The sequence below is a fragment of the Crotalus tigris genome, unplaced genomic scaffold (genome assembly GCF_016545835.1).
Source record: "Crotalus tigris isolate CLP2741 ecotype Arizona unplaced genomic scaffold, ASM1654583v1 scf7180000021179.819088, whole genome shotgun sequence".
Classification (NCBI taxonomy): domain Eukaryota; kingdom Metazoa; phylum Chordata; class Lepidosauria; order Squamata; family Viperidae; genus Crotalus; species Crotalus tigris.
This window is the reverse complement of record NW_024098385.1, coordinates 343,199-358,954: the sequence shown is the minus strand read 5'-3', so window position 1 is coordinate 358,954 and position 15,756 is coordinate 343,199. Positions and strand designations below refer to the sequence as shown.

Sequence of the window (15,756 nt, the reverse complement as noted above, 5' to 3'; positions counted from 1 at the left end):
TAGTTCTTCTGCATTCTGAATTTGCACAAATGCACAAAGTGAAAAGGATGCGGTTTCCTGCCCCACAGCTCCAGGCTCTGTGTGTGGAGGGGACTGGGGCTGAGGAGGAATGCTCCGTTGGCAAGCACAGCTTTGCCTTGTGCTTCCTTGACATCCCGTCTCAGCTAAATAGAAAATAAACCAACAGGACTGCTAAAGCAAGCTCCCCAGTGAGCTAAAGCACCAAACATAAAATATTCTGAAATAAACATACTTTTTTAAAAAGGAAAAATGCTAAAGTGAAGAGAGAAGTGAAGTTTGCAATGTTCCAAAATATTGCTATATGCTTAAGTTCGGCAGGAGGAGGACCTGTGCTCACAGTACTATTGCTAAATCATTCTGTCATTTATTTGGGCAGAGCAGCGAGTCTGGACAATTTATTTTGTCAGTGGGCTTAAATTCAAAGCCTAACTGTGGCAAAGGTAACTGAGGATGATGATGTCCTTTGTTAATATGCAGAAGGTATTTTTCTTTAATTAACAAGCTATTTCAATTTTTTAACTTATATTTAAGCAAAATCGAAATATTCAGAATCTCCTGCCTTATTGCCCCTCCCCGAAACAGAAATCCTGCAGATTTAGGATTTATGTTTAATGTTGAATCAGACAGACAGTCACGTTGCCAAGACACATTCAAGACACCTTGTTGAAGTTGATGGGAGGTGTGCAAATCAACACTTGCATCCTTTTCTGCCCATATTTTCTATTGTATTTTATATTATAAACTAAGGAAAAAGGAAAAAGAAAAGAAAAAACAGAATTAGAAACAAATACAATTATCTTCTCAGGATTTCTGAGAATGAAATTTTTTTATTTCTTCCCCATGGCTAAAAGCAATGCTTTTTTTTTTACTTGTAGGGGAAAAAAAATCTATAAATGCCACAATACAATCAATCAATCAATCAATCAATCAGCTGCAGAAATTCACTGCAACCCTGTATTAACCAATACAAGCCTCTTTTTTTTAAAAAAAAATAATTATCATCATCTCATAGTAATATTTACACATGGCTAAATTTGCACATTTGTGTTTAGCGTCTCTCTCTGCCTCTTCAAATTCAGCAAAATAAACATTTCAATTTCATACAGGCAGGCGACAGGACTAACCAATTCCTGACTTTCTTTCTCCATCTTATCTTATCCTCCTTGTCTGTGCACTATTATTGGTGAAAACTGGCAAGGAAATCCAATTGATTGCAACTATTCTGGGTCCATATGGCCTCAAACCCTGAAGCTCTGAGGGGCCTTAGCTGCTGCTCTGCACCATTTGCAAAGTCTTCGTCCCCAGATGGGAACATTTAAACCCCCTTTTCTCCGCTTTGTACAACAGACCTTGGCACAATTTCAACTGTTTACTCCGGTAATTAAAAGCACTGATACCACAACAATTACAACTCCTACAATCTTAACACAATAATGCTATGAATTAGTGAGAGCTAATGGCTGGAAGGTATAGTGGTTCCAGACTGCGAGATCTGTGAATTTTCCCAAATAAAATAAAAGGTACCAAACAGCACGGCTCTCGGTAGACAATGATTACCTAGTAATTAGTTTACACAAAGCTTCCTATTTAATGGCAAAACGCTGTAATTAACGCGTGACAGAAAATCAAAGGGTGCTTTGTAAGCATATGAAAAATTAACACCACAGGCCCATAGCTTTATGTACTGATTAGAAGAATATTAAATCAATAGGACACGTAAGCCAACAGCTTGTATATCTGATTATCGAAGGTCTTAGGAATTTAACCAAGGGATATAATTGTGGTGCCTTGTTATTTTACTAAGGAATCAGGGAATCACCTGAAATCTAAACACCAGTAGCCACATTAAATATAATAATAGTCAACTGAGCAGCCCCAGCCCAGCGTGTTTTCTGATGTAATTGGTAAACACAACATGACATCCTATTGACAGCCATGGAGTGGAGAGACGAGCGGAGGCCTCTCCTGTTAACTAATATAATTTTAGCATCCACTATTAAGTTACACGATATTCAGAGGCAGCTATCAAAATCCTACTGCCGCAAATGCCAGGTTTGTTGGTTCAAGACCACAATCGGGTCTTGAGATGTAATCATCCTACAAAAGCTATAAGGAGAACTGCTCATTGTTTCCCAGCCGCACCTGGTGAAAGCTAAGTACAGACACTGTCTTTAGGGGATCAGGGGTAGAGGACCCCCTAATCTTCCTTCCCCAAAGCTATGGTGGATTCTATGCATGATGGGGGGGACACCCCTGCCCCAATATTTTGTGTCACCAAGGCAACTCATGATGGTTGCATCATTGTTTTTTAAGCAGAAGAGGGGAAAATGTAGACATGAAAACTCCCACAGTTAACCAGAAAAGACATTTTCTTTGTATTGTTAGCCTTCATTTTCGAAAACATGCTCATGAGGTTAGAAAAAACCAAATCCATCAAGGGCAAGTTGTCTGAAGGGAGCTGTTTTTACATGCCAATCAATATACTTTATCTAGGTAAAACATGATTATTTTATCTATTTTCCCACATATAAATAAAGTCTAGATAAATGCTGTTTTAGACAAGTGTTCCACTCTGGTACAATGAAGGAAGAATGTTTTCAAAGCTTTGGGAGAGAAGGGAAACACACAGAGTCCCATCTCACAGCTAGTTCTATTAGCACTGTAGGTGAAGAAATCCATCTCCTTAGAGCAGGGCTCTCCAAAGATGGCAACTTTAAGACTTGTGGACTTTAACTCCCAGAATTCCCCAGCCAGCTGTGAGGTTGAGGAACACTGCCTTAGAGGGTGCACAGCTGGGATGATTCATCAACAGTCATGCTCAGGAGTTCGGAGACTTTGACAAGACTCTTTGCTGGTTTGCTTCTTGCACTGGGTAAAGAGGCCCCCAAACAAACATTACGCCCTTATAGTTAAGACTGTGAAGATGAAGTTGCTTGGCCTGCAATGTTCCCCTGTGAGAAATGACTCATGAGAAATGGCTGGCCGAGGATGATAGTGTGAGGCCTATTTCCATGGCCCGGAATGTGAGAACGAAATAACAAGCACTAAGAAATCATAAACTGCCTGGCTGCCTCATAGCAAAGGTCCATCTGTTTCCTGGAGTGCCCAGCCAAATGGCTTTGGGAAGCTCATAGAGAAGAGCAGGAAAGTGACAGCTACCCTGTTGCATCTTGCAAGCATCTGCTACTGAGTTCAATTCCTACAGCCCAAAGTTCTTCCAAAGCCAGCTAATCTTTCACAAAGAACTACAACTTCTTATGAACCAGGCATTCATTTCTTAGAGTTGGAAGGGACCTTGGAGGTCTTCTAATGGTTATCCAATCCTCTGCTAAAAATTTCCAGCAATGGAGCACCACAATTCCGGGAGGCAAGCTATTCCTCTGCTTAATAGTTGTATCTACCTCTGATAAGCTTCCACATATTGCTTGTTCTCCTACCCTCAGGTGCTATGGGGAATAATTTGACATCCTCTTCCTTGTAGCAGCCCTTCAAGTATTTAAAGACTTCTATCGTATTTCTCCTCAGTCTTCTCTTCATTAAGCTAAACATACTAATTCCTTTAGCTGTTCTTCATAGGATTTAGCCTTCAGACCCTTAATTATCTTTGTTGCTCTTCTCTGCATTCTTCCTAGGGTCTCAGCATCTTTTTTTGTATTGTGGTGACCAGAACTGGACCGAGAATTCCAAGTGTGGTAATAATAAAGCAGTATTATCACTTTTGTGATCTTGATGCTATCCCTCTTGACTGAGTTGGCATTTTTGGCAGCTGCAGCACACTGCTGGCTCATACTTAAGTGATTGTCCACTAGGACACCTCGATCCCTCTCACAGGCACTACTGTTGAGCCAGGTATTGCCTATCTGGTACCTGTACATCTGTTTTTTCCTGTCTAAGTGCTGGGTCTTACTTTTCTCGCCATTGAACTGCATCTTGTTGTAAGTTGGAAACGGGATGACCTTCCTTCTCTCTTTCCAAGGTATTTTGCTCCAGTCCATCTCTCATTTTGTCCCAAGGCTGGAGAGGTTTAGAAGTTAATTCATCAACATCCTTGGACAATAGATCTTCTCTTGAAGCCAGGTATTCGTCCAGGTCAGGGTGGTCATCGTTGTGTCTCAAGGATCCAACAACTGGGCTACATTTGAAAATGGAATAGCAACATACAGTAGGAACTCTTATAAACTGCTTTATGCTTAATCGTTGCCCTGCTACATACCGATGAAGAAAGAATCTTGGGATCATGTCATAAACTGTTATGCAAATGATGCTATTTGTAAGTATTAACATAATTTAGCGCTTAGAGTCATATTCTCATTTCTAATAACTCTACTGGAATGGAGAGTCTTTTTCCATGAACTCTTAGCCTGCAGGAGAGTCTTTTATCACAAAGCTGATTTTTTTTAATAACCTGCCAGCATATGTTTGGTATCTGGCAACTTAAGTCGATGACACAATGTCTTCATTATCAAAAGAAGGTCTCCGTACTGTAATAGGACATTAAAGCATGCCCGTGCTCATAAAGTAATGCTTTGATATCTGAACGCAGAAGTATCACAAGAGCATTCAGTAACAAAGGGAGGTTTTAATCCTCCTCATTCAGAGGCAATACTGAGTGGAGACTGCAATTTATTTCTGAAAGAAAGATGGATGCAGAGTGAAAAAAGGCATGAAATGGAAAGGTGAGACAGTTAGAAATCAAGGAACTTCACACCCTTTCCTGTGCCTTTGTTTTGTGCATCACAACATCCTGACATACAGCTCAGCCACTCACACAATACAGTATATGTTTAGATTTGACAATGCAATGCAAAATGATTGTGCTAAGCTGGAGGACCGACTCTGACTGAAAGAGTGGTTCTGAGTAAGTTAAAAATCAGGAGGCCTCTGGTAGTACTTTCTCATGCTAACAAATTTTACTAAAACACAAAAAAATTCATGAATCATAGCTCACTTCATCAGAAACAACATCACAGGATTGCTTTGATGATAAAGTGAGAAGAAACCCTTATCTAGGTAGTTCCCAGTGAAAAGCGAGTTTGTTCTAGTAAATTTTTAGAAATTTAAGAGATTTTGCTTGCTTCTTAAAATCATAACATTGTAAAACTTATTATATGTGGGCTTGGTTGGCCTGTTGCTTGGTTTCAAGAGCAAAAATAGAAAAAAGGAAGCTGTCAGTGCTTAAAAAAGCTAGACATGAATGATATAATATATTGATAATCATGGTGATAACATTCTGGGCCACAGTGTTATATTGGATTGCAGATTAAAAGCCCATTCCCTTATTCAATAGAAAAAAAATAATCAATTGATTAGTTTAATTGAAAAAAGTATTAAATCTATGGATGTCATTAAAGGGCAGATGCTTTCAGGTGCTATAGCTCACTTTATCTGATGCATCCAATGAAGCAAGCTATGGCTCATCAAACAGAAATCTTTTAATAAAATCAGTTTACCTGAAAAGGTGCTAGCAGACTCCCTCATTTTTGGTTACTGTAGACTAACACAGTAGTCTGACTGCCCTGTTTAAAGACCATTCAAAGTTACCACAAAGAAGAGGGGGTCAGATTATTCTCCAAAGCACCAGAGGGCAGGACAAGAAGCAATGGATGGACACTAAACAAGGAGAGAAGGAACCTAGAACTAAGAAGAATTTTCCTGACAGTGAGGATAATTAACCAGTGGAAAAGCTTGCCTCCAGAAGTTGTGAATGCGCCAACACTGGAAGTTTTTAAGAAGAGACTGGACAGCCATTTGTCTGAAATGGTATAGGGTTTCCTGCCTGAGCAGGGGGTTGGACTAGAAGACCTCTAAGGTCCCTTCCAACTCTGTTATTCTATTCTGTTCTGTTCTGTTCTGTTCTGTTTTGCTCTGCTCTGCTCTGCTCTATTCTATTCCAGCTTTATTCCCTTCAGCACAGAATTATTATTCACTTTAAACCCTGGCAGTGGCTTTCTCTTGAAATCCTCTCATTTGGAAATTTAGTTGCAGATTTCCCCTCCCATTACTTTCCAGGACTATTATATATTCTATATTTTGAATCATTCAAGCTCAACATTCCAACAGCAGAAAAAAAAGACATTAAGAAAATGTGGGAAGCATCATCCAGTAATTTATGAGTCTGGAAGCTCAGGTTGCCAATCCCCTGCAAAAACAAATCTCACTTTGATTCTGCACCTGGATGTGTTGTTTCCATTGTCAGAACTGAGCAGTTCACAGAGATCCAGAAAGAACGGATCCAAGTAGTGTAGTTATTTTCTGTAATTACTTTTCTACCATTCATTTCGATTCCATAACAATTTTATGGGATTGTTTGTTTTTTTCCCAATTTGTGGATGTTTTTAACACTCTCATGCATTGCACTAAAAGCTGCATTAGAATGACCCCAATTTAATTATGTTCTTCTATCTGATTCTTTTGGTTCAATTTGGGCTAGTACCTGGGACATAAAAGAGGGTCTAGGGTGGGCTACTCAACCTCTGATTGGTTTCTGGAAGTTCAGAATGGCCAAAATCACTGCCTACGCAAGAGGCAATAAATAAGCAAATGAAACTATTGAGACTTTCAGAAAAGAGCAATAACAATAGAAGAAGTCTTCAGGTTGCAACCACTTGTTCAGTGACGGAAGTTAAGAAGGTGCTAAGCAAATGGTAGTTACAACCAGCTCTCAAAGTCCTTGTTGTGGAAGCACCCAGCAATCACGTGCACAAACTGCCTGTTTTAACCCTCCACACCTACCTATCTCCCTGCCATCTTTCCATTTTTGTCCAGCCTGCACTTCACCACCTGCCCATGGCCCCAGCTGCCCCCAGATGACCTTTGTTGTCTTCTTCGTCCCACTGCTAGCCCAGGATCCAAATGCTGGATAAGGGTGCAACCCAAGATATGTTTGGCAAGCATTTCAGGGTGGTGGAGCTTCATCTGCCTAAGGGAGCTTGCCAGAAACAGCCAGAGGAGAGGCAGCGGGATGGAGCCAGGGAAGGACGCAGGGTGGTGCTGGTGGTGCAGGTAAAGGACCCCCATCTTCCAGGACTGGCATGAGGAGTGATAGCCTGCAGATCGTGGACAGCACAGAAGGTTGGGATGGAGAGCAGTTGCAGCTCTTTGGGCGAAGGTGGCAGCTGTGTGGGAACTGTGGTTTGGGGAGGAGGTGGCCGAACTGGAGGATGAGGAGGGATGAGACACAGTGGGCGCTCTGCAGTTTCTCTGGAGAATCACCCTATGGGCTTCAGAGAGGGATAGAGGAGCCTGCCTCGCCCAGCACACCTGCAAGGCATCACAAAGGGCCAGGCGCTTCCAATGCGAGCTGTGGGGGGGGGGGATAGGTGTGGAGCGGGGGACCTGAAGTAGAGGCAGAGCAGAGAAGCATGAGGTCCTGACCCAACAACTGCAATGGGGACTGCTGGAACTATGGTGGATGTTGTGTTGTTTTGTTCAATGACTGCTTCGCTTAGTGATGGAAATTCTGATCTCAGTTAGGGTCATAATCTGAGGACTACCTCTAGAGGAAGAGAAGGATGCATGACACCAGGAGTTGTCTATGGAGATTCTCAATCATCCAGGTCGTTGCAACTGAACAAGCTTTTTAGATAAGAAGCGAAATATTTTCAAAGGTAAAAACCAAGAAAGTGCAGTTGCCTTTTGGAAAAAGCATCTTTGATGCGGCAGGAGTTGAGCACTGAGTTTTATGACTGGAATAAAACACTACTGACATGATGGGTAAATAAGAAGATACTTCTGTTAAGACACAGAAGTTCAGATAAGAGTTCAGGAAATAAATAGTGCATTGTTTTAATACATTGCATAAAATCCTGTTGTGTTTTCATAAAGCTCTTTTTCCTTTCTGCCCAAATATTTAAAAATACATTGACTTACAAATTTATTTTAATAAACGCTTGCAAGAACTTCAGTATACAAGCGTGAATTCTTATTCCACAAGAACTTGTATGTCACAATAGATTGTATCTATTGTGACAAATTATGGCAACTTCCAGTTTGGAAAGTTTATACATTATTAATATTGGCTAAGATGATGAACATGAGGTCAACCTGTCAACCTGATTTGTCCTTAATCAAAGCACTGTTTGAAAATAGCTACCACTGAATTCCTGGATATTACTGATTTTATTTAGCAAACTAAAATCTGCTACAATTAGAAGAGGTTCTAATGGTGACTGATCCAGAACCCTGGAAGTATCCCCTGGACTTTCCTTCTAGGGTTTGTCTTTTGATATCACCTGCTCAAAATTTATGAAATCCAAAGTGACTTACATGAGCCCACCTCTTATTCCATATCTCTGGTCCGTATCGATGACGTTCCTTCATAATCCAAGGGTAGCATTTGAGATGTTTAGTGATGTCACAAAATGCAGTCCCATTTCCCCCAAATTCATTATCCACCTTGAACACCCAACGTTGCACTTCTGGGTTGTCTACAATCAGCTGACTGAGAACTTCGATCATCTGGAGGAGAAAAATGTAAAGATTTTATTTTCCATTTTAGTCTCTCTCCTGCTGTAATTGATGTTTTAAACCTCTGTCCAGATGTTCTGCACGACACACAGATTAAACCAAGAGAGAAGGAACATAACAGCACTAAATAATATATGATCAGGAACATAATAGAATAACAGAGTTGGAAGGAACTTTGGAGGTCTTTTAGTCCAACCCCTTGCTTAAGCAGGAGATCCTAGACCTATACCATTGCAGATAAATGGTTGTCCAGTCTCTTCTTAAAAGCTTCCGGTGATGAAGCACCTACAATTTCTGAAGGCAAGCTGTTCCATTTGTTTTCACTGTCAGGAAGTTTCTCCTTAGTTCTAAAGTTGATCCTCTCCTTGATAAGTTTCCATCTGTTGCTTCTTGTCCTGCCCTCGGGTGCTCTGGAGAATAGGTTGACCCCCTCTTTTTGTGGCAGCCCCTCAAATATTGGAAGACTGCTCTCATGTCACCCCTAGTCCTTCTTTTCACTCGAATATACGTACTCAGTTCCTGCAATTGTTCTTCGTATGTTTAGCCTCCAGCCCCTTAATCATCTTTGTTGCTCTTTTCTGCACTCTTTCCAGAGACTCTTTTTTATAATAGTGACATATTATACATCTTTTTTATAATATGCATGATGTATTATAAAAAGTATTTGAAATATTGAAATAGTAAATTTCAAACAGTAATTTCAAACAGTCAAATAATATTGATTATTTGAAATGTACTTCTATTCAATCTTTTTTACTAGATAGAAAAATACTCCTTGTTAAAGAGATGGAAAGTATAACTTTTTTAATAAATATTTTATTAATTTTCTAGTTTTACAGTCATAAGTACTTAATAAACAGGTTGTCCTAGGTCCATTAGTAATTCAGTGGTACATACTGACTTCTTCAATCTAGGTCCAGTATTATACCATGCAATGCTTCTTTTCTTCTTCTGGTAGTATACATTTTCCCATATATATAATTTTTATTGTTGTTAATACATATACAATTGAATATCAACATCTTTGTTACATTTGCCTAATAATATCAATAATGCCAGTTTAAAATATATTTTCTAATGAAAATATTTCTTAATTGCATTGCACTTAATATCCATTTGTTCAATTAATATCCTGTTTTTCCTGCTTTTTTTTACTTTTAATTTTCCATCAGTGTTCAAAATGTTTCCATCACTTATAATTTCTCATAATAAGTTATTTTTGGGTAACCAAAAGCTTCCCTTATTCAAACCTTCTTAGCATTTTCATATTTTCTTTGTCATGACAAAGTATAATATTCTAGTTATAAATCCTATCTTTCTAGTTATAATAATACTTCTAACAATTATCTATTCTCAGCCATGTTCAGACATCGGATTAATAGTATAATATCCCATCTAATGGGTCAAAACCTCTATTTTCTTCAGTCTTACTCTAGCTTTCTTCCTTTGTCAACTAACTTTCCAAGTCAATGCATTTGAATCAACAAGTAATTCTTTCTCTATTTTTGTGTATATTATTTGGAATAAAAAAACAATTTGATTAAAGTATTTTTGGAAGGACGCTCAGCCTATTGATATTCATTAAACAGCCTCCCTCCTTCTCCAATTTCCCACAATTCTCTAACAGCTCTATCTTCCATTCGATCAGCTCTTCTTTCTTATTCTCAAGTGTGTTCTGAGATCTTGACAGGTAAAATATCTTTTCCATTTCCGATATTATCGCTACGTCTTCTAATTCTTCGTTTGTCTGAGTCTGTCTGTTAGTTCCTTTCTTTAGGTCCTCCATCTTTGGATCTGCTTCTTCTGATTTTCCTTCTATTTTCTGGGTTGCTAGTTCCTTCTTTGTAGTCATTTTCTGAGTTTGTAGATTTAGATTAAAGAATTGTTCTTTTATCTCCTTTGTGTTATTTTTAGTCTCATCATGAGCTAAGGCAATCGTCTCTTGTATTGATTTTAACATAGGAAGAATTTCTTTCTGAAATTCATCAACATTTTCTTGTTGGTATGTCAAGCTGGGGACTCTGGGGACAGAAGTTAGGGATGGTTTTTTACCATTTGAAGCTAAGTATGGAACATCTGTTTTGTTTTTGTATGTAGTCTTTATAGTCTAATCTATTTAGGGATTTAAAAAGTTTCAGTCAATTGTCATTTAAACTCCTAATTATCCAGCCAGCCTATCAGTCTGTCCTTAAGTCTCCCCTTGGCAAATATAAGTAAAGTTTGAATTTTTCAAATTTTTCTGTCCAATGAAAAACATATTCTTTCTTTCCAGAGAAGAGCAATTAAAAATTGTTCATCAATCAAAGGTTTATAGTCTAAAGTATTCCATCATCTCAATCAATAATGCATGTTTCTTCTATAGGGAAATAGCTCCATGACACAGGTCTAAAAGTCAGTTAATATTTATATCCATGGTCCAGGCAGGCCAGTTTCAAAATAGTTTATTGTCTCTGCTACACAGATAAGCAGCCCAAGAGGTTGGGGTTTTTTCCCCTTTTCCCAGCTGCAGTCTTCAAAAGTGAAAGTTCCTGAATAGTTTTAAAAGATTAGCTGTGGATCTATTAGATGGAATACTTAAAGATTAAATATTTGTTTGAATATGGTTAAAAAGAATAGAAACATTTTTGGACATAAATGTATTTTAGCTTAAGAGGGACATGTTTTTCAAGTAGTATACTATTTCCTTCTTCTCTTTTTTTGCTTTTGTTTTAAAATATGAGAAATGTAAAATTGTTGGGATGGCTTGTATGAGGAAAAAGACTTAAATACTTAAGTGTAATTAACTCTAAGAAAATCTTAACAGGTAAAATGTTTTCGAACATTGTGGGGAAAATAAATTTAAATAAGAATTTTAAAAACAGGATCTACGACAAGGTGATTAAGATGATTAATTAGAAAAGATGCTTCACATTGATGTGATTGCTACTTGTAGGCATACTAGAAAAGTGTTTATATTCAATTGTTATCTATTAAAATACTAAGAAATGTACTAATTTAAGGTTGATAAATGAGAATATTATTGGAAGAAAAAGAAATCAAGGAAAGCTACTATGTGGATTATGGAACTATAGAAACAGATTGTTATTGTTTATAAATATAAACCCAGACAACACGCTGTTTACCAAATATTAAGGTGATTATGTTAAAAAAAATAATAAAATATGTTAAAAAAAAAAGTTCCTAAAAACAACAAGAGTCTCATCTGAGTCTGGGCTTCCATTAGATGTCGGTGATGCCGTCTTCCAGCTTTTTACATCCAAATTTATATTACAAGCTTTTTAAGTCTTTAAAAATATATATATATATATCTCAAAAGCACTTTTAGTCCCCAAATTTCAGAGTTATATATGTGTATTGCTTCCAAATTAATCTTGTAATTTTCTCTATTTTCTCCCAAGTAATTAATTCGCCACTTTTCTTTTCCTGAGGGAATGGGGTGAGAATTCCCCTTCTCTCTCTCATCAGGGAGGATTCTTTGCTTTGGGTGGTTTTTCCCAGGAAAAAGTCTTACAGTCATAAAGAGAGGATAGGGTCTCACTCAGTTCCATCCACGTTTCTTCGGTTGTCAGCAGCTTCTGACTGGCCACACGAATGTAGCCAGTCTTTCCCCCGCTGGTTTGGAGGGCTTCTTCAGATCAAACGGAAGGGCCACTGTCCTCCCGCAATCAACGAGGGTCCCCTCCTTCTCCATCGCCTCTTCGGGGCGACTTTCGACCCTTTTTAGGGTCCTCAGCGGGGCAAAATCAAACTGACTCATATTTATGACCGTTGCCATGTCCCGGAGTCATGTGATTCCCCTTTGCACCTTTCTGACAAGGAAAGTCAATGGGGAAGCCAGATTCACTTAACAACCTCATTACTAACTTAACAACTGTAGTGATTCACTTAACAACTGTAGTGTGTGTACCTGCAAAAATGCCTACCTTCATTATAGGGATAAATGATCCCCTGAAAACTCATAGATCTGATGAAGGTATTTGACCTCATACAATACTCAGTGGCCACTGGAGCTATTGTCTTTGGCACTGAGTAAACAGCCATCTTTTAAATTCATCACAAAGCCAGGACAGGTGACATTACAGGACATTACAGGGAGCTTTTCAATACAGCCCAGGATTGGCTTTTTGAGACTTTTTTCAGACAATTACCTTGACCTCTAATATCTTTAGGTTTTCCTGGAACACAAGCAGGTAGAGGATTTGTCTAAAAACATCATTCATTTAAAACTGTAAAGGCTAATGTTATAAATAAGTATTAACATAATTGTTCATGACTGCTACTGATGGTCCAGAATGCTTCAAGCTCTGGAAACTAGTAAGAAGAATTGCACATTAAAAAGCAATGATTTGAGGCAGGAAGGACACCCATTCAGGTGTTTTTATTTTGGAAGGCTCACTTGGGATAAGTGCCAGTGATGCTCTAATGATGCTTCCCAGCAAGCATCTGTACATTCAGCCTGAATGTCTGCAGGAGAGAATCCAGTTTGGCTCCCACAGATAGGATCTGGCCCAAATGGAAGCAATATGCAGAGAACTGCATACACCAAATCTTATGTCCTGCAGACATCCATCTTTTCCATGCATAACTGCTGTAACTTTGGGAGCCAATGTTTTTTGTGTGACATCAGCAGAAGCTGGAAGCTTACCTAGAACAAAGCCGTGCTGAATGATGGCCAAGGAAAACTTATACATAGGGTCTATATATGATTCAACTGCAATGAGTCATCTGAAGTCTCACTACGTTTATATTGATAGAAAAGAACATGTATAGCTCAGGGTTGAACTGGGAGGTCCATGGTGCTCTCTGAGCCTGGTAGTTTTCTTGCAGACATTTCATTACCAAACTAGGTAACACGATCAGCACTGATGATGTTACCTAGTTTGGTAATGAAATGTCTGCAAGAAAACCACCATGCTCACCATCAAGGACCCTACATTTATATCTTGCTCCCTTGCAATTATTTAGCAATTCTGTTTAATGCTGTAGAAGACTCTTAATTTCTATGCAGTCAATAAGGTACATGAACTATTTTTAGCTTTGATTTCACCAAGAGAACCTACATTCCACAGCATTCCACTCCATCTTCTTTAATAAGATTGTCCATATCATTCCTGAAATTTGGTCAATTTAGAATTGGAAATGCCTTCCACTTCCCCCTCCAGACTTTAATTCAAAGCATATACTCTACATTAATCGAATTGTGGAATGAATAAAGGTAAATATACGTGTTCCCAGATAATGTTGCAGGATCCAATCTGGGTCACATTCATTCCCTGAGGATGGGCTCTAGCATGAGTCCAAATGTTCAGAAGACTAAACCTCTGGTCCCAGGGACAGACTCAGATTGGATCTTGCAGAATCATGCAAGTCTGAAAGTACAAATGTTCTCTTTTACAGCCACCAAATTAGGGAGGGTCCCTTCTGAACCTTTTTCTCTGCCCATTACACAGCTGAGAACGACATCTCCTCTTATCTGACTGTTCCATAGGCAGCATCTCTTCTCCCGTCTCCCAAGGTCATCACCAGATCATCACCATGTACTGTAATGCTCCCTCGTAGACCATTCAGGAACTGAGTTCCAGGGCTGGAACTGGAACAGTTATGGACCTCAGCCCTCTGACAAGGAAAGTTGTCAGAGGGCTGAGATCTAGCCAACTAAGAATGGAAGGGAAAGCATAGTCTCCGCTCAGATTTTCCGACTTGCCCAGCCAGTGGCCAATCTTACCTGCTGCCTGCTGTAGATGTCCTGCTGCCCGGGAGGCACTGGAACCCCTGCAGCGTCAAAAACTCTTTTGTTTCCGGACTTGGTGCTGTAGAGATGAGCCACTTCTGGGTCAGAGCCCAGAATGGGCATGTCTAGCACGTCGGCCACTTCCAGGTCATCTTGGTTCAGAAGACCTCCCACAATATAGGCTTCCTTGCCTTGGACCAGGTTTTTGACCCTTTTAATGGTCCTAGGGCTGTATTTCATGAAGGTAGCCAGGGACATGGGGCGGTTCTGGAGGAGGAGGACATTAGTCTGGTTAAGAAGTGCGCTTTCTCTTCCTTCCACCAAGCTAATTTATAATGTTGAGCGCAATAAATACATTATTAATAGCAGGCTGGGTTATGACCTATCCTGTAGCGTAGCAGTTTAAATTGATAAAAGCTGTTGGGGTGAGGTTCCATAATCACTCACATCTTTAGTGTGTCGGAAATGGGCTCACTGGGAATAAAACTAATTACTACACATCTGTATTTATTTGATCCATGCGGAATTCTCCTTCTGTCACTCGGAAGAGAAGCTTGCAGCCCTTGGATAACAGTGATTCATCTCAACACTTCTGGCACCGTTTGATTCTACCACATCAGGGGGAAAAAATCAATACCAAAAAAAGAAAAAAAAAAGAAGAAGAATGCACTCCAAGCTGGCCGAGTCTGTATTTCAGTGCATACAGATCAGCACTTTAAATGGCTCTTTCAGTAAATGATTTCATTTACAAAACACTTTTTACGTGCCATATTCTATTCCACAAGATAAATAGTTTAATTAGCTGCAAACCCTTTCTGCAACAGTCATTTGGTCAAAAAGGGTTGTTTAAAAAAATCAGAAACCAAAAGTTTTGACTGTGTCACAAATTGTATTTTCAGTGCAGCTTCACAACACGTAGGTCAGTGGTGGCGAACCTATGGCACGCGTACTAGAGGCGGCACTCAGAACCCTCTCTGTGGGCACGCGTGCCATTGACCCAGCAGAGTTCCCCATAGTAGCAGGCACATGGCGTTTGGAAGCGACAGGGCAGGAAGTGAGCAAGCAAGGGGCAGTGGCCTCCCAGGAATGCCCTTGAGATGCCAAGGGACTGGCCCAGGCCATGCTCACCCAGTCTGCTGTGACCACTGCAGGCATGCCTACCCAGTGGGCCACGCCCCCCATGTCCTCCCTGAGGGCACCACAGTGCTGATGCAGCCCTGGCACTTTGCGATAAATAAGTGGGTTTTGGGTTGCAGTTTGGGCACTTGGTCTCTAAAAGGTTCGCCATCACTGGGCTAGGGTTAGGTCACCATGAACTCATAGAGAAAAATGGACATCGCCAACAAATTCAGAGTGCTTGCATATGGTTAGGAGGGCACTGACTTTTCTAGCTTGCCCTATCTATGTTTCCTGGTAAAATACATGGGAAAATCCCATAGGAGGAAAATTCCACTTAGGGTTAGGGTTAGGTCAACATGAACTCATACAGCAAAATGGACGTCGCCAACAAATTCGGAGTGCTTGGATATGGTTAGGAG

General features: G+C 39.7%; 1 protein-coding gene across 9 annotated transcripts in view; it reads right to left on the bottom strand.

The window, feature by feature from the left end:
* Nucleotides 1–15,756, bottom strand: part of IQCH (IQ motif containing H) — an 85,178-nt gene that overhangs the window by 27,031 nt on the left and 42,391 nt on the right. For 8 of the 9 annotated variants that reach the window (XM_039369666.1, XM_039369659.1, XM_039369660.1 and 5 more), the window contains 2 exons: nucleotides 14,213–14,485; nucleotides 8,287–8,478 (listed from right to left, as the gene is read on the bottom strand). In XM_039369666.1, coding sequence (XP_039225600.1) covers nucleotides 8,287–8,478; nucleotides 14,213–14,485 — 465 coding nt within the window. The remainder of the gene's footprint in view (nucleotides 1–8,286; nucleotides 8,479–14,212; nucleotides 14,486–15,756) is intronic. The other variant, XM_039369663.1, reaches the window with a different exon arrangement.